This window comes from Marmota flaviventris, chromosome 17 (assembly GCF_047511675.1).
Source record: "Marmota flaviventris isolate mMarFla1 chromosome 17, mMarFla1.hap1, whole genome shotgun sequence".
NCBI lineage: Eukaryota > Metazoa > Chordata > Mammalia > Rodentia > Sciuridae > Marmota > Marmota flaviventris.
The window spans coordinates 75,255,323-75,279,482 of NC_092514.1; the positions used below are offsets into that span (position 1 = coordinate 75,255,323).

Consider the following 24,160-nt stretch of genomic DNA (forward strand, 5'->3'; position numbering starts at 1 on the left):
GCGCCCCGCAGCCCTGTAGTCCAGAGGGAGGCGCTCCTTCCACCTGGGGAGGTGCAGACACATGTGCCCTGGGGCCAGCACCTGGAACAGCCCTTCCTGTCTTGGCGGCTCACTAGGCTCCCTGCCTGACTTCAGGCCCAGCCTGCATCCCCAGGACTGCCCACAGTGGGACAAGGCGGGTCCCTGCAGGCCACGAAGCTGTGCACACAGTCCAAGTGAGGCTGGAGTGGCCATGGGAGACCTGGGGAAGGGTACCCTGTGCTCCTTGCCTGCCTCTGGTGGAGGAATTTCCCCTTCCGGATGGACCCTGGGGACAGTGAGGGTGGTGCTGCAGCTCAGGGACAATCACCCGGAGGCCGGCTAACAGGGCCCACTGCAGAGCTAAAGCGCCACCTATGGAGCAGGGGGGGATTTGCCCCATGTCAGGCACGGGTCCTGGGGAGGCCCAGGGCTCAGCAGGGAAGGTGGCCCTGGGCCTGGGGTACTCTCTACATCTCCTTTCCTCACGGCAGCACCGAGGAGTCCCGGGGAGTGGTGTGGCGTCGGTAGCCTACACACAGAGCAATGTGCTTGTGACCATGTCATCATTAAAAATTTAATTAGAAACATCAGCCTCAACTGAGTGGGGACAGGGAGGGTGTAGCGGAGCCAGGTGGACCCTGGGGGAGGCCGGCTGTGCAGGGGGCTGGCTGTGGCAGCTGTGAGAGAGGCCTGACCCAGTGTTTCTGGAGCTGTGTGGAGCAGGCCATCCTCTGGGTGCTACTGCTAATGGTGGGGGCTGCCTGTGCTCCCCAGCTGGCCCCCGCCGTGTGCATACTGTACCTGCAGTGGCTTGGGCAGCACAACATCAACAAAGTCAAGATAGGAACCAAGGTTCAGACATACGGAAAACCAGGTCAAAGACACACACACCGTCATGGGCAGGGTGGGGAGCCCAGCTGGCTGGAGGTAAAATCTATGGGCTTTAGAGTCGCGGAGGGCCAGCGGCGCGGTCGCTGACCGGGAGGGGCGCACTGTCCTCCTGGTGGCTGTGCCTGGTGTTTGGGCTGTAGGGTTTGGTTTGGAATAGGCAGTAGTGTGAATGCTGTTAGGGGCGGGTCTCTTGCTAGTAGGGGGTGAAGCGGCTGTACCCTCCTCGGCAGAGGCTAGCCTGCAACATCAAAGATGGAGAACAGCCAATCAGTACCGTCCTTGGGTAAGGGGAGAAAAAGCAAAAAGAAAAAAAATAAGGAAAAACAAAAAGAGAAATTGCTAAATCCCGTTTTCTTTCCCCTTTTTAGTTGTCCTTGGGAAGAGTGGGTGTCATGTTGTCATGGCAACAGGGGGCAGGGGCCTGGTCCTTATGTGGAGTGGCTGGGGCCGGGAGGGGCACTCCTGACTCACAGGCTTTTGAACCATCCCCTTGTCTTCCGGCAGAGGGAGGTCCCAAGGACAGCCCCACTTTCTCAGCTCCTGACGGGGTTTCCTGATGGCCCAGCTTCAGAGGGCCTCTCTGGGGACTGGCAAGGTCATGGTGTGGGGGGCTTGCTGGGCTGCGCTGTGTCCTGCCAGGGAGGTCTGGTCTCGGGGGCTCCTGCCTTTGCTATCCTGGGCCTCCCCACCCCCCACCAGTTTTGCCAGAAAAGGGAAGAAAATGGCAAATACGAGAGGAGAAAAACTGGGGGGAAAATAGAAAAATCTCAGAAGTAAAAAAGTGAAAATACAAGAGGAACCCTCTGAGAATCAATGAACGCTTTTAGCTAGCAGCTGCGTTGAGGGCCCCTGTGCCGGAAGCCCAGGGCTGCAGCCACAGGTCAGGGCCTCGTCCAGGGGGCCATGGCAGCCTCTCCAGAGCCTGCCCTCCTTGGCTGCTCACAGCTGCTCCGATGTCCGAGGTTTGTTAAAATTAAAAAAAGGCCAAGCAAAAACTGGGAGGGAGTAATCACAACCAGGGAGGGGGGTGCCCAGCTCTCCTTCCCCTGGACGCCTCCCTCGACTCCCCCAGGATGTTTTCATCTTTGATGCAGGTGGCCAGGCTGGCTACAGACATATCAGCACCCTGCCGGGGCCGGGGCACAGGAGGTGGGTGTGCACTGGAAGCAGATTTGGGGCACAGAGGGAGCTGGACCACACGTGGACAGCTGGCCACACACACACACACACACACACTGGCCACACGCCTCTGGTAGCAGAGGTGTCCACCCTGCACTGCCCTCTCCACCCCTCAGGGATGAGCCACTGGGAAGTGGATGCCATTTCCTCAGAAGCCCTGCAGCCCTGGAAAGTCCAGGAGGAGGGGCCTGGTGAGGGACAGTGGGTGGTCTCTGTCCCCTCCCCTATGAGCTGGAGGAGGGGCTGGGCTCAAACACCCCCCAGGGGAAGCCAGTCTGCCCCCCAGCAGCAAGCAGCCCCACCTCTGGAACCTCTGTGAAGGGCAGGGGCTGTGGACAGGTCTTTGGCTTTCCTGGTGGTGGGAAACGAGGGGCCTTGACAGGACTTTGGTTATGGGCTCAGGAAAACAGGTCCAGAGGGGTGCTTCCCATCTGGTCAGACCTGCCTCCCTCAACGGGGAGAGGGTGCCAAGGGGCAAGCCCTCTCCCACCCCAACTCGAGTCCGTGCTGCAGTCCTTCCAAGGTCACAGGATGAGGCACTGGCTGGAGGTCTTGGCCTCTCAGAAGGGCCCTTCCCCACCCGCCTGGCCACACCGATGTGGCCTCCTTGCCATGACTGGTGCCAGGGGCCAGGTGGACCCAGACTTCTTACCATGGTTCCGATGCTGTAGGTCGCCGCAGGGCCGATGGTGTGATGGTAGGGGTCAGCAGCTGCGTAGACTCTGCCGTAACTAGGGGAAGGCACCGCAGGGAGGGGGCAGGGGAGGGGCAGGTGAGGGGCAGCAGGCCTCCCATAGCCTCCAAACCAGTTACTGAATGAACCTCCTTCTGTGGGTCCCAGCCACAGGCCCCCACCTCTCCCACAAGGCCCTCACGGTTCATCCTTCCTCCCTGTTGGAAGGAAGTTTCTGGAACCCAACAGGACACCCTTTCAATACGCCCAGTGTACGCTGACCTGACCACAGGCAACGTGTCCTACGTAGCGCTACCTGGAGCGGGGAAAAGAGTCCTCCCTGAGCTTGTCTGGAAGGAAAATAGACTTCATTCCCCCAAAGAACAGGAACCAAGTGCTGGGAAACGGTTCCAGAGAGGGACCTGGGGCAACCAGAGTCACGGCCACCAAGGAGGTGGCAGTGTGTCCCCAGATGACCTTCCTTCACCCCATTTATCTGTAGTGACTTCTTAGCTTCTTTCAGGACAGGCTGGGCCACGGGGCCCTGCATGCCATGATGCAAGGAGGGCCAGGCTGCCCCAGGTCAGAGTGGGTGTGTGGACAAGAGCCACAGCAGCCCTCGATGAAGTGCTCCTGTATGGTCCCAACAGGAACTCTGTGTCCACCAGGCCCAGTGACCAAGGGAAGAGGCCCTGGGCACAGCCACTCCACGGGGGAAGTACTTGAGACCCTGCCCCCTGAAACAAAGCCTGGCATCTACAGCCTTCTCCCTGGGCATGCTCACTGAGGGGTGGAGGGCTGGCTGCTCCCAGAGGGTGCACACTGCCTACCTGATCTCATCCCATTCCGCGGGGGAGGGGGCTGGGCACCTGCCCTTCTCTGAGCTAGAGCGTTTCAGTCCTAAAAGTGCTAATGAAGACCAGAGCTGTCTCCAGGGGCCAATCTGAGGCTCCAAATTATCTTCACTGGGGCCTTGAGAGCTGCAGGGGGGGTCAGACCTCAGGGATGGGAATCTGCTACCTGAGGTGTTAACTGCTGCCTAAGAACTGGGGGTTTCCCCCATTTCCCCAGTGTACAAATAGGAAGCGACTAAAGTCAAGGGCTCACTGGCTCCAGGGTCTCTGAGCCACACTGGGACCTGCTCTCCTGCAATCTTGCACCCATGAGGCACAAGTACCCCAGCCCCTGAGTGGCACCGAGTCTTCCTGTGTGTCTGGGCCCAGCCTTCCGGGACCCTGTACTGTCGTCTCCCCATGCCTCACCTGTCACTGTAGGCTGCTGCTGCTGCTGCTGGCTGAGCATATCTGTAGGCTGCGTAGCCTCCCTGCGGGGAGGAAGGAGGAAGAGATGGCAGAGGCACTTAGTGAGGCTCACCCAGGGATAGGCCCAGCCAGGGCCTTTCCTGGGGCAGACACACACCCTGTGGGGCTGGGCCCTAGGGCGGGGCTATGGACCTCCTCAGTCCCCAGCCTTTCAACTTCCACCTTGGCCTGGGGCAGCGTAGGTGGTGCCTGGCCTGGGCACCTGGCTTCTGGTCTAATGGAGATCTGAGGATTGTCAAGTGGATGGTTCCAGATGAAGCAGGGCTATCTGTTCATGCCATTCATTCATCCATTCTTGCACATGGTAGTGCATTCAGTACACTAGCGGGTATCTGCCTCTGGCCGTGTGCTGGCCTATGGCACATCTCAGGTGTCCATAGATCTACCAACAGGCCACCTCCTGACTTGGGTGCAGAAAGAGAACCCTGGGGAGCTCTGGATGCTAACCTAGGCCCTAGGAATGGACAAGGGCAAAGGGTTCAAGAAGGCATTAATTCAGAGATGTCTTGGGCTCAGATGAGCAGGTAACGCAATAATGGACGACTGCTCAGGGCAGGGGCAGGGACAGATGAGAGGGCTCCAAGCCAGAGGAAGCAGTACGTGCAGCCCCAAGAAGGGAGAGAGAAGCCATAGGACTCCAGGGGATATAGGCTCAAGAACAAAGGCAACTTGTGGCCCTGCTTCCTGGCCTCTTTGGGGCCTCCACACTGGACAGGGGTGTTCCTGGGGGCTCACTCACTGACCACAGTGTGCTTAGAAGTGGAAGAGCTGCTACTGCCCCATCCATCACAGTCCTTGCCAAACAGACAAAATGCCTTTAGCTTATAGGGCTGCTGGGAGACCCAATACCACTCCCTCGATGCAAACTGACAACCCAGACTGGGCCTGGCTGGACTCCCCAGGGGTGCCAGGTTGTGCCGATCAGTGCCCTCGCCCTCTTAAGGATGGGAGGGGGCCAGGAGGAGTGGGGCCACTAGAGGGGATACACTGCTCACAGAGACAAACAGAACAGCCTACCCCACCCTCCCCTTCCAGGGCTGCACTTACATAAATCTCAGCACCATAAAATCCATCCTGATACACGACCCTGGAAGCAAACGGACAAGAGAGTGGTGGGAACGCTGGAGAGGTGGGGTAGGCCGGCTCCGGTGTCTGCTGAGGAGGGAGGGGGCACGGTGCCAGCCCCGCCCACGGGACTGGCATTTTAACAAGCGTTTGCTCCAGTGCCCTGTTTGGTATAACAATAGAGTAACACCCTTGCTGGTCAGCTCCTTTCTCCCAAAAACCCAGGGGCCCATCGGCCCAGTCAGGCTTGCCCTCCCCCCCTCCCCCAGGCAGTCCTTCAGCGGGGAGGACACTGGACCACGGGGAAGGACCAGAGAGGGCTCGAAGAAGTGCCTCGCTGTGGACCCAAGGGCTCACAACTCCCCCCTTGAAAGCATCCGGAACAGGTTCCGGCGCTAAGCGACCCCTAAATGCCAGTGACCCTTGGCGGTATCCCCGTGGGGGAGGTGGGGTAGTGGGGATGCGGGCGGTTGCAGCGCTACCTTCTGGGGCTCCCGCCACCCCGCATCCCCAGTTCTGTTAAGGCTGCGGAGACCCCCCAGCCGCTGCACAGGCCGCCCCCGCGCGCCCCGCCGTCCCCCGGCCTCCCGCTCCGGGTACTCACGCTCCGTAAGTCGGGATCGGGGGCGGAGGCGGCGCGGCCCGAAACGTGTTATACACGGCCCTGCCCCGGCCCCGTAGGTGCGCGCCCCGGTAGGCAACGGCTGTGCCCGTGGTGGGGTAGGGGAAGCCGGTCACTGCAGGAAAGGGGCGCGAGAGAAGAGTGGCCGCGGGAAGGCGCACCTGCGCCCGGCTCCGCCCACCCGCGCCCGGCTCCGCCCACCCGAGCAAGGCCTCCCGGCCCCGCCCCTCTCCCCCGCCTTTACCTGCATAGAATTCGGGTCCGTAGACTGCACCTACCACGGGGTTGAGCTTCCAGCCTAGAACAGAGACAGGGCCCAGTCACTGTCTTCCCAAGCCCGTCCCGCCTCACCTTAGGACAGAGTCGCGGGGACGTCCCAGGGCTGGCCGGGTCGCTCGCTCTGCCCCAACACCCCCCAGTGCGGCTCTGCCGACCCTGCACCCACTTCCCTCCGGACGTTTTTCCCACATGTCACACCGGCGCCCAGGACACCAGCCCCAGCAGTTTCCGGTTCAAGGGAGAGTGGAGCGCAGCCTCGGCTGCAAGGAGGGATTCTGTCTTGGGGCTCTTTCCCCACCTCCTGTCCCCAAATCTCCCTTCTGCTCCGCAGCTCCCTTTCCCAGTGCCAAGTCTTGGGCTCTGCCCTCTTATCCTCCTGTCCACAGCAGGACCCCTGAAGGAGGGAGAGGAAGGGCCACTGGCTCCGGACCAAGGGTGATGACGTCTGCAGTTCCTGCCAGGTCTGGTGCCCATGGGGTCCTTACCACCCACGAGGTGGATGGCACACCCTTCCCACTTTGCAGAAGATATGGAGGCTGAGGGAGGTGCAGGAAGACTGGCCATGAAGGAGGTGTGAGGCCTCTCCCAGGATCCCCAGCTGGAACCTGCATGCCAGTCCTCCCCTTCCCAGGTGGGCCCGTCCTCTCACAGAGGACCAAGGCACAAAGGTCTGACTCCACCTGGAGCCTCTGGGAGTGGAGATCGGTTGGCTCTGAGCAGCACCAGCCAGGCACAGGACAGGGCCAGGCCCAACCTCAGCACTGTGAGGAGGGACAGGAGGGACCTCAACCTGCCAGCCAGCTGGTGAGATACATCCTGGAGAGGGTGGCTCTTCTCCACATGGACTGCATGTGACAGCCCCTCACCCAGATTCTAACAGCCTCATCACAGGGCAGGTAGATGAGAGCCATCCAGGGACCCCTCTCCAGCCCCTCCAGGAGACTGAGCTGCCTGCCATGCCCAGTCCACCATCTCTCCACCTAGACTGGATGTCAGGGCTGGGACTCTGGAGTCTTCCAGAAATCAAAGTTTAGAAAAGGAGAGTGCGCTTTTCTTAGTGAAACCCCCATGATGGAGTGAGCCCTGAGGCTAACCCAGGTGCACCTTCCCCCAGCGCCACCCTAGATGAGGGAGACTCTGAGGCGAATGTCTGCTTCAGGGGCCCTGGGGCCTTGACTCTGGCTTCCTGGATGCCCCTGTCAGTTCTGGCTGTCCAGGTACCTCCACCTCTCTCTGCTGGCCCCACTTTAGTCTGGAGCCCCACAGCTCACAGAGGCATCTTGAGACCCACGGGGTGGCCCCTGTTTCAGTTGTAAATAGGAACACCTGGTCAAAGCTGGTGTGTTTGTCATCTGCGGAGGGAACTTCTGCCCTCTCCTGAAGTTCAGCGTGCTCAGAGTGGTGAGCATGCTCAGACTACTCTGGGCCAGCCTGCCGGGGTCTAGGCACCCCCCTGCAGCCCTGTGATTCTTGCCCAGCTCTGTGAAGGCATTTCAGTGAGACTGCTCTTGCAGCCAGGTACACAAAGGTTCTGCCACTCTCCATTTCCCAACATCTGGCCAGCACTGGTGACAGACCCTTAGGAACCACACAGCTGGCTGGGGATGAATTCCACTCGACATTCCTCACTGTCGGCATTCGGGTGCTGCCCAGAGAGCAGTGGCAGGCTCTTGAGTGAAGGGTGGGCAGTGTTCCAGTAGTGTCACGGCACCCTGCTGATCAGCCTAACCCTGTGAACATGTCTACTGTTCTCTGCAGCCAATTAAGTCAATGGGGCTCCTTTCCTTGTGGGGGCCCAGTGTTTGCAATGGCTGCAAACAGCAGCCTCCTTGGTAATATATGCAGCTGTTGCTTGGATGGCTGGCCTAAGGGACCTTGGAGGCAGAATTTGCACTGCATGCCCTTGACTCTGCCCTGTGCTCCCAGTTTGAGCTTCAGTCAGTTATTTGGGGTGCAAGTGTCTAGCACTGACATTGGCCCATTGCCATGTCCACCTGCACCAGCTGCAGAACAAGGAGCATGTGATTGACACCCTATGCAGGGCCAAGTTCAAATCCTCTCAAGTTCTTTGATCGCCACATTGCAATGAAGTGGGGCTTTACCAGGTTTAAAGTGGATGAATTTGGAAATGTAGTGACTGAGAAGCAACTTGTCCCAGGGTGGTTGTGGGGTCAGATGCACCCCCTAGTCATGGGCCCCTAAACAAATGTGGGTCCTTGCACTCATGAGGGCTTCTACTATGCTGCCCACTCATCATGCCCACGAGTAAATCCTACTTCCTGTGTCAACACTTTTACTTCTCCTGCCTAGCACCAGATCACAGAAGTCTCAGCCATAATGTACTGGGGACACTTGCAAAGCTGGGGTACTGCTAGTTTTTAGAAAGAACTTGAAATTTGAGTCTTCAAAAAATCTGGGAGGAAGGACACAATATTCAACTCTAATTGGGCCTGGCCAGAGCCCCTTTCCTCCTCTAGGACCTGACACATGCATCAGATTGGCCCATGCCCCGGGGCAGGCTTCTGTGCTGGTTGGTCACCTGACTCCATGTGGGGCAGATCACATGGGGACAGGAGTGGCTGGATGTGATGTGGTGCACCCTGTCCCTATGCAGGGGTAGGTGGCTTGCAGAGAGACCTGTCCTGACTATGGGCAGCAGGATCTAGAAAAGGCCTTGGCGTGTGGCTGCAGTGTTCGAAGCAGTCCCCTGGCCTTGTGGAACTAAGGCGTGCAGTGGCCACCAGCCATCCCTCCAAGGGTTTCCATGGCCAGCTCTTAACATCGGCCGATGTTCAAAGGAAAGGTGCTTAAAGGAAAACCCTGCACCCTGCTGCAGTCAGGTGCACACATGTGACCAGGCAGTTAACTCGGGGACCGCGGGGTCAACCTGGTGCTCACAGCATCGTCAACACTTCTAAAGCCCAAGGGGCACAGCTCCTTCCACAGCGTCGCACTTGATCCCGAGCACTTCTGCCCCTGGACCCTAGGCTGCACTTAGAGCATTATTTGCCCTTTAACAGCCCTGGGCAATGGATATCACTAATTCCTGCTTTGCAGATGAGGAGACTGCAGCTCAGAGAGGTCTAGAAGCTTGTCCAGGATCATCCAGCATGCCTCGAGTTCTTCCTGAGCGTGTGCATACTATGTCAGGGCAGCAGGTCTGACCAAGAACCCTTCCAATGTGAGCCCCTGGGTGAACTTATGCCAGCACCCCGGAGGCCATGGCTGATTCCACGGTGCCCAAAGACTATTCACATGGCCTCTGGGGTACCAGGGGCTCCGTTCTGATGCACGGGTGGAGGTGGTCACCCCAGAACTCTTGCCTCAGTTGACCACCCCTTCTAGCTGGACAGAAGCAGGAGAGCTGGGTCACCAGCAGTGGAGGACGGCACCTAGGAGGGCTGGCCTGCAGCAGTCTTGGCTCCCTGGGGCCAAGAGTCCTAGGGCCTCTGCCTGGCCCCTGCAGCCTGCCGGGGACCCTGTGCCCCTTACCATTGGTGTAGGGATTCCCGGTCTTCTTGTTAGTCATGACTCGGGCTGTGGCATTATTGACCTGCCAGAGAGGGAGAGAGGAGGGGAGGGAGTGTCAGCCTCCGCGCAGGCCCACTGTCTACCCCAGTCCTGCCCATGCTGCTCCTGCCTCCCCATGGTTTCCGGGGAGGGGGCTGGGAGCTGGAGGGAGGCCCCAGGGCGCCCAGGCTGCCACCTGGCCTGGCCCAAGGCCCCTGGTCCAGACCTGCACCTCCTGCTCTTCGTGGGCTCTTCCAGTAAGGAGCCTGGCCTCTCTGGCAGCCCAGGACTGTAGGAGAAGCTCGCTGCCAGCTCCCCAAGTGCCCCCGGAGCAGCCGCCCGTGGCCTCCAAGACCTTTTCTCCCTGGAAGCTGCTGAGGCCCTCCTAGGTACAATGGCCACTCCCTGCCCCCAGAAGGATCACCCCTCCCCCTCAGGTCAGGGTCCTCAACTGGTCTGGGCCCCCAGTTTTCTGCTGGGGTCTGTGTGCACGGGGTGGGCAAGGCAGGTGGGAGCTCTGGACAGGAGGGCACCCAGGGGCCTGTCAGACTGCTCAGGGGGACACAGTGGACAGGAGCCTGTGTGGAAGGGAGTAGGGAAAAGGGCAGGCGGTGCCCATGGAAGGATTCGGGCCACACGGCCTGCTCCCACATCCTTGGTGTGAGCCAACAGGGCCTGGGCTGTGTCCCCTGGAGCCCACTGGGCACTGCTGGTTCAGGGCCCACTGAACACCTTTGGCTTCTGAAACCTCCCTCCTCTTGCCCGCGGGCTCCTCCTTAGCTGCCTCCGGCCTCCAGCCTCTCCTGGAGGCCCTGCCTGTCTGGAACCCAGCTGGGGTCCACCAGAGCCACTGAGGCAGGGGGAGTGGGGTTGGGAGGCCCTTGGCTGCCCTTCGGGTCACTTGATGCTGCCTCTGCCTGTATCCAGCAGGAGCTGGGAGTGAAGGCCGAGGGACCCAGGGGCACAGTACAGGGCCTGTGTGTGGGGGGGTGGGCAGGGGCAGCTCTGCTCCCTGCGGAGAAGGGCCTGGAGTCAGCTCCTGGTGGAGTCAGCCGCCTGCCAATGGGGACAGACGGGCAGCCACTCTGCTTCAAGTTGCTAAGCCTCAAACACAGTTTCTGGGGCTTCCTGGAGTCTGGCTGGGGACAGGGCTCTCCTGGGAAGTGGAAGGAGGGGGAGGGGAGGGACCTTGGGGAGCCTGAAGCCCAGGCAGTGGGCTCAGCCAGAGGCCAGCCATGGGGCTCTGGCCTCAGTGTGGCCCTGGCTCCTGCCGCAGAGGACCCTGGCGGGGTTCTGCTGGGCGGCCAGCGGCGGGCTGGCGGGGCCCCAGAGCGACCTCCCTGGCGCAGCACACTTATCTGAGCACCTCAATTTTTCGTCCCTCTACGATCGTCCCATTCAGCTTCTCCCGGGCTCGGTCAGCATCTGAGCTAGTTTCAAAAGTTACAAACCCAAAACCCTGTGAGCAGAGGAGGACAGACACGGAGAGAAGACAGGATGAGAAAAGGGGGAAGAGAGGAGTGGGGAGGGGGCACGGGAGAGGGCGAGGGGGAGGGGGAGAGAGGGCCGAGTCAGGAGAGTCGGAGAGCCTCGGGCAGCCCAGAGGTCTGTCCTGGTGCCACCGCGGGATGCACGGGGCGTGTGGGCCCTGAGCGGGGGCAGCTGCTGCCCGGCCTGAGCTGATCGCCTGCCCCTCTAAGGGGAGAGGCCAGAGCTACAAGAGATGCTGACCTGGCCAGGGGCCAGGCCTGCACCCCAACCCCTCCTCAGGCGGGGGCCAGGGCTGGGCTTCAGGACACACGGGGAAGCAGCCCCACCCACCCCTGCCCTAGGAGCCTGGGGTGGGGGTCTCGCCTTCCTGGAGGGGCGACAGGGCTTGTCTTTGCCGGGCACCCTCCCAGCCGGCCCACCCTGCAGCCCCTTCCCCCAGCCTCCAGGCCATCTCCAAGGGCAGGCCTGCGGCCCTGGGGGTGAGTGGGGGGTGGGGGGACCCAGGCCCAGGGTGGGGCGCTGGGGTACAGGCAAGGGTCCTGGCAGCTCAGAGAGAAACAGCAGCAACAACACAGACAGCTGGGGGCGGGCGGGAGCGCGGGGAGACAAGCACCCTGTCGCCCGGGGTCCTCGGGCGCGAAGCTCTCCAGAAGGAAACGCACATTTCACAGTTAGCCTGGCAGGACCTACAGCTGGCGCGGTAATGGTGGCGGCCTCTGCGTGGCACCCACCTTGGAGCCCCGCTCGTTAAAAATGATCTCCACGTCTAGAATTTTCCCGAATTGCTGCAGAGACAGAAGCAGAGGGGAGGGCAGGGACACAGGAGAGAGGGTTAGGACAGGACCCAACCATTCCGCTCCAGAGACGCCCCCCAGGCTGCGAAACCAGAGCCCCAGGGCCCCTCCCCCTCCACAGTAGGGCTGGCAGGGACGCCCACACCCTCTCCCGGAGGCCTGGGTCTTCCTCTTGAGGGGCAGTGCAGGATACTGGCCCCACTGCTGGCTGGACTGGGGATGGGGGGTGCTGTATCAGCAGGGTCCTCTGGGACATGGCCATGTGGGGAGGGACGCCCAAGGCATCACTTGTCATAAAGGGTGAAGGTCACTGGGGCCCCTCTCCACAGGTGGGATGGGGAGGGGGGTGGCATGAGCTGGGGCTAGGAATGGGGGTGAGGTGACAGCGTCAGGACCCTTGGTTGGGAAAGGGACCCTCAGGCTTCCCTGAGATGGGGAGGAGGAGAGGAGGGGTGGTGGGAGGAGGAGGAGGCTAAGGAGGAGAAGATGAGGGGAGAGAGGGCAGAGGGAGCAGGGAGGGTGTCCAGGGCCTCACGCTGGGGCCTTGCAGGACCCTGCGCTGCCTGCGCTGGGTGGGCCGGGCTATGTCAGGTGCAGAGCAGCAGGGACCAGAGCCCAGGCCCCTGGGTAGGACACACTGCAGTAGGCCAGGACACTCTGGCTGCCCCTTCCTGCACCATCACCAGCTAAAGTCCCTGTGGGCGCCTGTCTCTCACTGGTAGGTGAGGCCATGGGCCTGTGAGCCAGGTCCCTGAATAAGCCCACCAGGTCCTTGGGGGCTCAACCTGTATCCCATGCCGGCAACTGACGCGGTCCCCTTCCCCTTGAGCAGCCCCAGGGGCCGGACAAGAGCCTTGGAGGCCCAGTGAGCCAGCGCAGCAAGCCCCCAATTTCTCAGGTTCTGAAAAGTGCAGGACATTGTCTCTGCACTAAAGGGACCCAGCAAGCAGACGCCGGCCAAGGGCCTGGGCTGGGGAGAGCTCAGAACTGTCAGTGGCTCTACCCAGGCACAGGCTCAGAGAAGAGCCCTAGGCCCCAAGGTGGGAGGATGCAGGGTGCTCATCACCCCCAATTCTGAATCATTTTAGCCCTCAGCAAGTCTGGGCTCCAAGTCAAGGAGGGAGTGGACTTCCATGATCACCTTGGGCTGGGGACTGGGATTTGACCATCTCTGGGCTGCTGGGAGGCACCTCCGGTTTACCTGACAGGCTCAGAGAGAGGGGGCACCCTGTCCCCAGGCACCCAGGGGAGGTCTTGCTTGGGGCTGCTGCTCTGTGTGAGGCCAGAGGCCAGGCTGGCCTGCAGGTGCCAGGTGCTAGGGGACAGCAGTTAGATGGCAGAGAATGACCAAACCCGCTGCCACGACCAGGGGACTCCACAAGTTCCTGAAGACAGGTGGTATGGGTGGAAGGCGGACTTCTGGTGGGGAATGGGGACGGTGGGGGACAGGGGTAGTCACAAAAGACCCTCTTCCTGCCCTGCCCCACAGCTCCAGCCAGCTGGACCTACGCAGGAAGGACTCTTGGAACCTCTCCACCCGCACCGGGAAGCTGCTCTGGCACCCGGGCTGAGTGCAGGCTGGCAGGGATAGATGGGCCCTGGCACACTCACCCCGAACATTTGCCGCAGGTCGGGGTCCCTGAACCGGAAGGGGATGTTGGAGACGTGTAGCCGCTTGGGCTGCTGCTTCTCTGTGGGGTCGGAGGGGTGGAGTGGCTGGCTGTCCGTCTGTGCCGCCTCATCTGCCTGCTGCGGGGAGAGGACCTGGCTGTGGAGGGGCCTGCTCACCCCGTCTGCAGCAGGCGGTCCCGGGCCTGGGCCCAGACCGAGGATCTGGGCCGAGTTCCCACACTTCGGCGTCTCCACGTCGAGGACCCACCTCTGAGACTCTGCCCAGATGCACAGGCGAGGCCAGCTCCCTCCTGCCATCCCAGCACCAGGCCTCCTCGGCCGCCTGCTGTGAGCTCGTCTGCTCAGGCCTGACCACAGAGGGGAAACCTCAAGGGCCACTCAGTCCCAGTGAGCACTGTTGCTCTCAAGGATGTTTTGGGGGTGTAGAGACCCTGGTGTTGTCTCGGCCAGATAGACTTCAGAACCAGGCCTCTGGGCACATGCATCTGTAAAGGCCTCTCATGGCGAGCTCCTGCAGAGGTTCCCTCTTATTCTAGCCCTGCTACTGCCACTCAGGACCCCGGGGGCCCTCTAGGAACCCATCTGAAAGCCTGACAGCAGAGTCTGTCCCATACAGCTGGTCCTCATGTAGGTCCAAATGCTGGCCAGCACAGGGGCTCCGAAGGGACTGAGTTTCAGAAAACAAGCTGCCCATGCGCCAGCCCTCCCCTCACAGTTCCCAGTTAGAAGCCCAGGCGTCCTGAGGCAGCATGAAAGAGGCCTTGCCTGCATCTGGTGGTCAGGCCACGAGCTCACCACAAGGCTGGCCTCCAACCTGGCTCAGTGCTGATGCATCCACCACAGCAAGGGCAGATAGTGAGCTCCGGTCCTGGACACCAGGCCTGAGGCCTCACCTGCCAGTCACGCTCACACCCCAGGCCACAGAGAGCCAGCCAGCCTTGCACCTTGCTCTGCTCAGGTGGTGGGCAGCACTGCCGCGGAGTGTCCACAGTGGTGGCCAACGTCGGGCGTGGGCACCCAGCCATGGGGGCGTTCCCTTCCTGCCTCAACTCCCTGCTGGTCATTGCGATTTTGAGGGACCCCCTCCAGACACATGGCTTGCACTTGGATCTCTGACTTGCTTCTGGGACAGGTACCAGCTGATGGCACTGGGTGGGGGTGTCTGGCTCCAGCCACCCTGGGCCTCTTGGGCACAGACAGAGGGTGCCAGGAGGTCTGTGCTGCAGTTGGGACAAGTGGAGGAGCTGGTGGCCGTGGTCTCCCGGGTGGCCCTAGGAGCAGAGGCAGCCAGCCTGGCAGAGCAGGGGAAGCTGGCCAGAGACACCCAGAGCGGGTCCCCAGGAAGCGCCTGGTTGGCTCAGGCCATTTCAGGATGGCTGCCTCCTGGAGTGGACGGTGAGTGGGGCTGAGGCCTTACACCACAGTCAGGGAAATGGAGCCCAGGAGGTGGCCCCCCTCAGGCCACAGGGCAGCTAAGGGGCAATGGACTCGAGTGGCCATCTGGCTTTCTCTGTCCCCTTTCTGGAAGGTTGGGCCACTCGCTCCTACTCCTGAGCTCAACAGGAGGCCTCTGACCAGGCTTCAGGGCAGCTGGAGGCCTTAGGTGACCAGGAGCCTGCACCTCCTAAGCTGCAGAGGGCCCTGGTGATGGCCCCTGGAGCCCAGGCAGGAGCCGGGAGCCTGCAGGGTATGGAGCACATTGTCCCCTGTACACAATGCCTTCCTGCGCGGGCAGATGAGCACGCGGCACACACACAGGTCAGGGCGGCTGCAGCCAGGCGCCCCCACCCCCAGGGCCATCAGCTTATACCCTGGTCTCATGTCACCTGGACTGCTGCCCCTGAGGGGCTGAGTGGCCAGGTTCTTGGAGTGGGCAGGGCTTTGGCAAGCTGGGCCAAAGGTCAACCCAGGAGCTCATCCATGGGGGCTGCACGTGGGGTGGACGGCTTCGTGGCAGGAAGAGTTGGTGGGGGAGGGGGTGGACAAGCCTCTGGAGACTGCCAGCCTGGCCTGCGTGACAGCCCCACTTCTGTGGGGCAATGCAGGGCAGCAGGCTTGGGCTCTGAGGGCACACGGGGCTCCTCCTGAAGGCCTGGAAGGCCCACACCCAGCTTCCGGTGCTGCTGCCCCGCCGACGCAGGCCTTGCCCAGGAAGCAGCACTGCCCAAGCATGCCAGGGCCTTGCATAGGTCTGAGCTCACTGTGTGGCCACGGCAGGTGTTGTACAGGGGCCTGTCATGGAGTGCACCACTCCCCGTGCATTCCATGCACCCATGTCTTCCACAGCAGCTCTTGGTACCCGTGTCCTGGATGTGGGAATCCAGCCTGGATAGGGACATGCAGTGCTGGCTTTGGACCACCAGAGGGCATTGGTCAGCGCAGCCATGTGCTACCAGGAGGATTGAGGAAGCCCTCCCCAGAGAAGGCCAGTGGGGAGGGGGCCTGGGACTGGTGCTGATGAAGTTGGGGTGACCGGACCACCACTCCCCACCTCAAAGGCTCTAAAGGGGCACAGGTCAGGAGAAAAGGGGTGAGGGGCATGCACATGGTGTGAGCCGTGAGGTGTCGGGGCTCAGGAAGAGCCCCCCTGCCTGCCCCACCCTTAGCTAAGCTGTGGACAGGCAGATGGATGGGCCCAGGGACTGTAAACTGTAAGGGGTGCTGAGAAGCCCGGGCGTAACTGCACGCTGCCCCTGCCCCTGCGCGGGATGGAGGCCTGCCCACCATTTATCACAGCGGCTCAGCCGCCTCCTCCCCGCGGCTTTCTGAGGCTCCCCGACTTGTTTTTAAAGCAGTCTGTGCTTCCAGTTCTCCAACGTAGGGAGAACGGAGACTACAGCAGTGTCCCCCCGGGAGTGTGGTGGCTTTGCTTCAGGGTCGCCTCATCACTGGGTCTCGCCCCAGCAATTATGGAGCCTCCCCCTCCAGCCTCCACCCCCTTGAGGCCAGGAGTCAGCTCCTATCGGCTGGGCAGGGTCTGGACTCTGTGCAGTGCATCTCCCACACTCCGAGGAGTCTGCACCCCCTTGGCCTGGGCCTCACTGAGCTCGGCACAGAGAGAGGCAGTCAGAGAAAGAAGGCTATGTGGCTTTCTCTGTCCCCTTCTGGACCCCGCAGCCCCTACATGGGGACAGAGCCAAGCTCTGCTGACGCGGCACAGGATGAACCGGCTCTTGGAGAGCTTCCTCTGCAGCCCCATCTCCGTCACCCTGTTCCCCCAGGGACCTCCTGGGCCCTTGTCAACCACCCTGCCATCGGCTCCGGTGGACGGCCTGGCTCTCCCTGGTGGGCCCCAGTCGCTGAGGAGGAGGGGCCCTCTGCACGTGGCCTCCAGCCGTCGGCCAGGAGCGCCTTCTTCAGCACGGGGAGCTGGGCAGCCCCTCCTCTGGCAGCGCCCGGTGCTCCTGCTTGGCCTTTGAACGACCACCTCTTCCCAGCGCCGCTGCTGGCCTCTGCACTTGTGGCATCGTGGTGGTGGCTGCGTCGCCCGCCCCGCCCGCTCCAGCCTGGAGAGTGGCTTCGTGGCTGAGCCACCGTGGGGTGGTGTGGGGCCGACTCCTCCTGCCATTCTCAACCACCCTCCTGCCAACGTCCACCCCTGCCCTGGAGCGGAGAAGGCAGGGACCCAAGGCTGCAGCTCCTGGAGGAGAGGCCCATTGTCCACCTTCCTCCACCTTCCTCCACCCGGCCAGCCCCAGCCCTCTGGTGCAGGTGCACTCTTCCGGCATGTTCTATCCGCACATCAGTTTCTCTGACATGCTGAGGTGCCCTTAAGCACAAAGATGGGGGGACCCCTGTAGGTCCCCCTGCGCTGCCACACTCACATGACCTTGAGTGAATGAATGAGTGATCCTGGGGGCACCTGCCATCTAGACCCTTAGGGTGCTGCAGAGTAGTAATGTAAGGTCCCCAGGTCCCCCTGCAGCACCCCTCTGCACCCCGGGCTGCCCTCTGTCCACAGAGCGCCACCGTGTCCTGGTGATAACAGTGTGAGATGCGGACCCAGGCGCAGGAGCTCCGGGTGCGGGACTTCCAGACAGACGGCCTACTCCACAGGAAGAAGAGGGGCTCTGCCAGAGCGGAGGTCCCCTGGCGGAGGTCCCCTTGCAGAGAAGAGGAGCTGTCACAGGGAAGGACCTGTTGGGCCCACTGAGACTTTGGAAATCAGCACAAGCTCTGCCCTGGGGACCCTTGGAGCCAAGGCTGCTGGCAATCACAACTGGTCATCTGATGGGGTTCCTGGCCTCTGCCCCCTCCATGGGATTAGACTGGGGTCTTTGTGCCTCTCTCCTGGGTGGTGGAGGTGTCCGGAGGGCCTTGAGTTGGCTGGAACATGGACCCCAATTCCCAGCAGGAAGCCTCTTGAGAGAAGGGGAGGAGGAGCCCTGGTGGGGCCAGAAACCCTAGGAAAGCCTTCCCTGAGCCTCAGCCCGTGGTACCCTTGGGGTGCTGGCGTGGGGAGCGGCAGGAGAGGAACTGCACACTGAGTGAGCCTCTGTACCCACACGCTCATCGGTCTCGGGCCACAACAGGTCTCCTGCGTCACCCTGGGTCTGGGCAGGTCCGGACTTCCAGAGGCCACCTTTTCAGGGGCTCTGGGTGGCTGACTGATGGGTACCTGGAAGCCCTGCAGAACGCGCCTCCCTCCTGGCCCTGGACAGCCCAAGGCAAGGTGCTCTCACCAGCAGGAGGAAATTCCTCCAGGGAAGGGCAGGGAGGCCCTGGTGCCTTTGCGACATCTGGGCTTGTGGCAGGGCCAGGGGCTGAGTGTCCTGACCTGGCACTGAGAGCAGGCACCTAAGAGGGGACCCCGGGGAGCACTGAGTGGAGGGAAAGAAGAGACCAGGGCACAGGGTGGCCCCCTCCCAGGAGCTCAAGGGAAGCGGGACCTGGTGGGAGAAATGAGGTTCAGGCCAAGGTTTGGCACCCGCCCCTGCGGCCAGCCCTGTAGCCCTGCACCCTAAAATCAGGCTTGGGGAAGCCAAGAGGAGGCTCAGATGAGCTGAAAGAGTGTCCCCACATCTGCAAGGACAGGATGCAGGCAGATGCTGCCAGCACCAGGCAGCTTCCCTGGGAGGGAGCCGCTCCTCGAACCCTGGGCCAGCAGAGACGGCATCTGCCGTCCTCTCAGGCTCCCTCCCAAGGTGGCAGGCTTCTCCTGCATGAGTGCTCCAAGGTCAAGGGCTCAGGCCCCCAGAGGCTCCCTGTCTTCGTGGGGTATCCCTGATGTTTCCAAGAACTCCTTCCTAGGGTGGTCCAGTCCCTCCCACCTGCAGCCTGCATTTGGCCCCAGGTCACAGAATAACTCTCTCCTTTGCATCCCAGCATGAAAGACCCGTGCATCTCCACCCTGACCCCTTTGTAGGACCCGAAGAGACCCAGCCCCAGGGAAGGAAGGCCAAGGCTGCCCGCTCATCTGGCTCCTGTCTTCTCTGGCCCAGGTGTGTTCCTCAGGAGGCACTTCAACCCCTGAGCAGCGAGGCTGGCCTTTCTTGGCTGGAATACTACTCTGGATGTAGTAGGATCCTTGTGGGCCATCGTTGCTGGCTCTGGGGTCCTCCCATGCAGCCAGGCCCCTTTCTGATGTTTTTGTCCTTGTCTGGTGGTAGCCAGAGGACAGGGCTGGTCATTTTTTCTCTGTACCCCAGAGTTGATTCAGAGACTGGCATACAGTGGTGCTCAGCAAATGTCTGGGTGAATGTGCAATGACAGAGGCCTCTACGTAGGTCCTGGTGGTGGTGTCTGTGGTGGCCCCAGGCTGTCCCGAGGCTGCAGGGCTCCGTTAGTCCCCACTTGGTGTCACCTGTAACCCCTCCTGTCTCAGCCCCGGCTTTCTTCCAGGCAAAGCTGAGGCTCAGCACGAGAGGCTCCCATTTGTTCATAAGGAGAAGTGGCGATTCAGCCAGGTAGGCCTTGTCTGCGGGTCCATCAGAAGAAAGCTGGGCCACCTGGCCACGACTTGCTCTTGGTGGATCTCTCTGGCTCGGGGGCCACCTCTCTGAGCACGCGTAGGTGGTGGGTGGGATGGATCGGGCCAGGGCGTCCCAGGAGGTATGGTCTGGCTCCCAGTTCTAGGAGCCCAGGGGTCTGGCCTTCTGTGTCTGTGGCTTACAGCTGGAGGAACTCTGGGGAGTCTGCCAGGGAGGCACAGAAAGGCCTGACAGCCCAGGGGGCAGCTGCGTGGGCTCTGTCCACAGAGAGCTGGGGTGACACTGGAGGCCTTCGCGGGCAGGAGAGGGTGACACTGGATGTGCACAGCATCCTGGGAGCCAGCCCAGGAGGGGGAAGGGCCGAGGAGTGCAGCTGGGGGCCGTCGGAGGCGCCAGGGCTGGGCCGCTCTGCTCTGGCCCGGCCCCCGCCAGCTCACAGGGCCAGCTGCTGGGAGGGAGCAGTCGGGTGAACCCACAGCCCTGAGCAGAATGCTGTCCAGAAGGCCAGTGAAGGATGGAGCCGGCGGGGCCTGGGGGGCCTGGCCTGCGGGAGGGGCTGCCCGGACAGGGAGCCCACGGGGTGGGACTGCTCCTCACCAGCTCCTGCTCCATCAGGAAATCTGAGAAGTGCAGGGATCAGCACTTTTGCTCCAGCTGCATTACAACCACATAATTGAAGCTATCTGATTGGCGGGCGGCCAAGCAGGTAGATTACAAGTGATTAGAAATGATAGGAGGGGCCTGCGCGCCAGACAGCCCCGCCGCCTCCCCTCACCCACGCTGGCGTGCCCCTGAGACCCCACGGGCCAGGCCTCTGGCCCCCGCCATCTCCCTCGCTTTCCATTAACAGGTCTCTGGTCGCCGAGGATAGGCTTCCCACCTCCCAGGTGAGCTGAGAGGTTTGTGGAGGCCAGAGACAGCTGGAGGTGGGCAGGGGGGCCACTGTCCCTCCATGCCCACCACTTGTCTCCTGGTGCCGGCTGATGATTGTGAAGTCCAGGCTGGGAGTATCTTGGCTGGGATGAGGACCCCTGGACAAGGGCCTGGACAAGTGTCCCCTCCTAGACCCCCCACCCGTTTGCCTCAGGCCCTCCTGAGCCACCCTCCTGCTACTCCTGGGCTGAGCCCCAGGGTGGTGAAGGACACTTACCGGCACTGTCTGGGTCCCAGTGATGGGCTGTGTGCTGGCCTCTGTGCCCGGCTGCTCTGGGTGGGTCTGTGCTGGTGTGTACAGGGTCATGCCATGCTCTGGGGGCACCGGGGTCTGGCCCGAGTAGTCCTGCGTGGGGTGCGGTGGGGGTGGGGCGTACTCAGCGGGGATACCATTCTGCGGCGGAGGAGGGTACTGGGCAGGGGGGTAGGGCTGGGCCATCGCTTCAGGCGGAGCCGTGGCGTCCTGATTACCCTGCAGAAGGAGAGAGAAGGCCTGTTTAGTCTTACCCTGTCCCCGAGCCCTCGGGGATGGGGATGGTGACTTTCAGGTGAGCCGAGATTTTCCAGAAGCCCTGGTGGTAGCCACCTAGTACTTTCAGATGCATTTTCCTGGTCCCCCAGCAGGGGCCCAGCTGAGAGCAGGAGGTGGTGCTGGACTGGGGGGGCACCGGGAGTCCAGGTGCAGAACGAGACACCCCTGAGCACGGGCAGCTTGGAGTCCTCAGAACGCACTTCAGGTGCTTTTTCCCCCTTTACAACCCTCCTAACTTAAAAAGACCATTTTAGGTTGAGATGACTACAGACTCACATGCAGTTGTAAGAATAAGAGTGACGCCGTGTGCTTTTGACCCAGTGTCCCCAGTAGCAATGCCCTGTAAGACCAACACCACTAAGATACCATTGATTTGGTCAAGATGTGCAATGTCCCCGCAGCGCGAGGACCCTTCCTGTCCTCTGGCTGGCGCACGTGCCTGGCCTCCCTGCAGGGCTGAGCCCTGCTTTCCCAGCCGCAAAGCTTCCCGTCCAGCCTGGATCCCTGGAGGCAGAGCAGCCCAAGTCCCAGAGATGGCCATCACGCGGGAGCCTCACCAACCAGAAGCTTCTACCTCCATCTCCAGGTCCTCAGGGAGGTCCCGAGGACCCCTCCCTGCCCTTGCAAAGGCCTGCTGCGCGGGGAGGGGACGTGCGCTCCCTGAATGCCAGCCCTAGCCCCTCCTGGGGGCTTCTAGTAGCCAGCACCGGCAGAGGGGGAGGACAGGCCCTCAGAGTGGCGTGCAGGGCCCGCGGCGCAGCAGTCCCCCCAGGAGCAGATCCTTGGCCCCATCCAGGCTTCTGCTTGTGAGGACCACTGAATGAGGCCTATAAGAAGCCTGGCGGAGTCCTGCCCCAGACAAGAGCTTGGGCCTTCAAGCCCTCAGAGTGAGGGCCAGTGGAGGCAGGAGAGGGGGCCTCTGCTTTGCTTCCTCCCCACTGCACACACGCCCTGAGCAGAGAGGCATGGACCCAGGGCGTGCGTGGTGGGAGGTCTATCTCCTGGAAGGACAGGTGCCATCTCCTACAGGAACAGCCCAACGGGAAGGGCTGCACATGGCCCAGCTCCCGAGGGACCAGGCGCGAGCGCCAGTCCCTGCTGCGCTGGCTTTGCTGGAGGAGGAGGGCTGTGCAGCGGGGCGGCCGCCACCCGCACCTCGCACCTGCCGCTCCCCTGCAGCCGTCGACCACAGGCGTCCCTCATTATGCTGACGCCAGTGCGCAACCACTGGGTGCCAGGCCTGGGCTCCCCGTGGGAGGGTCTTCTCCTTGCTCCCCTGCACGTCTGCAGGGTCCCTTGGCCTGGCTCTTCACTGTCCTCTCAACCCACCTCCCTCCGCCACAGCCTCAGGGTTGCAGGCCAAGGGCCTTCGCCTGCCAAGGGGGACCCCTCATGTGCCCCGTGTCCCCCCCAGGCCCACCCTACGTGCTTTAATGTCTCGTCTGTCTTCACCTCAGGACGGGTGTCCCGCAGAGAGTGGCCAGGCCTTGTTCTCCGTCACATCTCTTGCTAGGTGACTACTTGTCCCCCAACGCTGATTCTCCAGCATCTGGGGTGTGTCAGACTTGAACCGGGCTCAGCTTGATCAGCAGGAAGGGAAACTCGCACCACAGCTGCCCTGATGCCAAATTAGCTGTGAGAGTACCGAGCACCCCAAGGAGCCTGGCTGCCACTGGGGCCGTGGTGAGCAAGGCCAGGGCCGGAGGCTGGGCCCTCCCCAGTGCTGGCCCCGCCCATGTCTGCCTGGCCACCAGTTGGGAGGGGGCAGGGTGGACAGTCGGCCCTGCCCTGCTCCCCTTAGTGCCCACTGTCACCTCTGCTGGGCTCTGCAGTGGCGGCTGTCCCCTCTCTGTCACCCTAGGACACACCAAGCGAGGGCTTCAGCCACAAATCCTCTCCTCTTCCCTTCTTTCTCCATAGCAAAGCCACCTGGTCTCTCCCTCCCTCCATAGACACTGGGAACTGGGGCAGCACCGGCCCTCTGAGGGAAGGACAGCCGGGCACAGGCACACACTCACTCAACGCCTGCGCCTGGAGGGTCCTGCCTACTGCTACAAAGCGGCCGGGAGGCCACGCCACCCACTGCTGGCTGGCACACTGGCGTCCAGCCTGGGAAGTGGGGACCTAGGACAGGGAGGTGGGAGCAAGGGAGTGTCCAGCGCAGTGGGAGAGGACCCAGCACCTGGGATGGCCCCGGGGGGCGGGGGCAAGGCCAAAGGGTGGACAGGAAGCAGGGAGCGTGCAGGGCGCAGGGCCGGGAGGGCGCGGGCCTGTCAGTGGGCCTTGGCAGACACTGGGGAGATCGATTCACTGATGAATATTTGATTAGCGCCTTCACTAACTTACACCATCTTTCCCGCCCCCCCCTCCTCCAAGGCCAGAGGAAGGATGGGCGCCCCACCCATCCCTCTCTCCCCCCCAGGGCCCCTCCCTGGGTTGCATTTGGGACTGTGTGATAGCTGCCAATCAAGCCTACTGTGGTGGTTCCTGCAGGGCTGAGCCCAGAGCTAAAGAGCACAGTCACGGGGACCTGCCAATACAGAGGCACCAGGCAGTGTGCTGTGCAGCAGGAACGTGACAAACACGTCCCCGTGGATGAATGGCTGCACGTGAAGAAAGAGGGACAGTCCTGTGGACACGGTCACCGACTGAGCCCTACACGCCATCTCACTGAGTCCCCACACCACGCCAGTAAGGCAGGGTGGGTGTCACTCTGCTCTGCAGGCAGGAACAGGAGGCTCAGGGCCGAGTCCCCCCTGCTCCTGCCCTGTGGCTGGGGAGGTTGGCCAACACCCTCGGGTTGGGGGATTCAGACTGAGCAGGTCTCTCCGGAACCCCGCTGCGCTGGCCTGCCCTGTGCTGCCCTCTGCCTCCTTGTCTCATGTTTGTCCACCCATTCCCCACGTGGGAGGGCTCAAGATCACCACTTTTTTTGTCATTGTAGATGGACAGAATTCCTTTTTTATTTGTTAATTTTCGCGTGGTGCCGAGGATTGAATGCAGTGTCTCACTCATGCTGTGCAGCAGCTCTGCCACTGAGCCCCCGCCCAGCCCGCAGTCACCAGTTCTACTGAGGCGCTCGAGTGCCTGGCCAGGCTCACAGAGCAGGTGAGCCCAGAGCTCTGAGGCCCACAGGACTGACCTACTGCATGCACTCTCTGCCTGTGTCCCCAGGGGGCTGGGGAGGAGGGGGATGGGTCAGCGAGGGCACGTTCCAGCTCCCTGGAGCCACCTGGGAGCTTCTCCTGCCACTCCAGGCTAGTGACCCCACCTTCCCAGCCGGAAG

The 24,160-nt window shown here is 62.0% G+C and overlaps 1 protein-coding gene and 1 non-coding gene across 6 annotated transcripts; one reads left to right on the top strand and one right to left on the bottom strand.

Moving 5' to 3' along the window:
- Positions 1-1,105: 1,105 nt before the first annotated feature.
- On the bottom strand, positions 1,106-20,835 carry Rbfox3 (RNA binding fox-1 homolog 3). 5 transcript variants are annotated; one of them, XM_027955564.2, is made up of 11 exons: positions 20,566-20,835; positions 13,459-13,596; positions 11,785-11,838; positions 10,929-11,021; positions 9,545-9,605; positions 5,999-6,071; positions 5,756-5,944; positions 5,134-5,173; positions 4,027-4,088; positions 2,744-2,822; positions 1,106-1,150 (listed from the first exon to the last, which is right to left on the bottom strand). In XM_027955564.2, the coding sequence occupies exons 1-11, from the start codon at positions 20,779-20,781 to the stop codon at positions 1,106-1,108; spliced, it is 1,050 nt and encodes a 349-aa protein (XP_027811365.1). In that variant the 5' UTR covers positions 20,782-20,835. The 5 variants fall into 5 exon arrangements, with proteins under 5 accessions (XP_027811365.1, XP_027811364.1, XP_071459994.1 ...); XM_027955563.1 differs by having other exon boundaries at positions 5,756-5,888; positions 6,018-6,071; positions 13,459-13,593; positions 20,560-20,781; XM_071603893.1 differs by having other exon boundaries at positions 5,134-5,314; positions 5,756-5,888; positions 6,018-6,071; positions 13,459-13,593; positions 20,560-20,781.
- LOC114108051 (small nucleolar RNA SNORA70) lies at positions 7,805-7,939 on the top strand. The gene has a single exon (XR_003585414.1). It is a non-coding gene; the product is annotated as a small nucleolar RNA SNORA70 (small nucleolar RNA).
- Positions 20,836-24,160: the final 3,325 nt, after the last annotated feature.

Excerpts from the sequence above, each read along its gene's own strand:
- Rbfox3 (XM_027955560.1), bottom strand. The coding sequence starts at position 20,781 with ATGGCCCAGCCCTACCCCCCTGCCCAGTACCCTCCTCCGCCGCAGAAT. Across the intron at positions 11,839-13,458 it reads ACCTGCGGCAAATGTTCGGG|CAATTCGGGAAAATTCTAGA; the intron begins GTGAGTGTGCCA and ends CTGTCTCTGCAG. Across the intron at positions 4,089-5,133 it reads TTTATGGTGCTGAGATTTAT|GGAGGCTACGCAGCCTACAG; the intron begins GTAAGTGCAGCC and ends TCCTCCCCGCAG.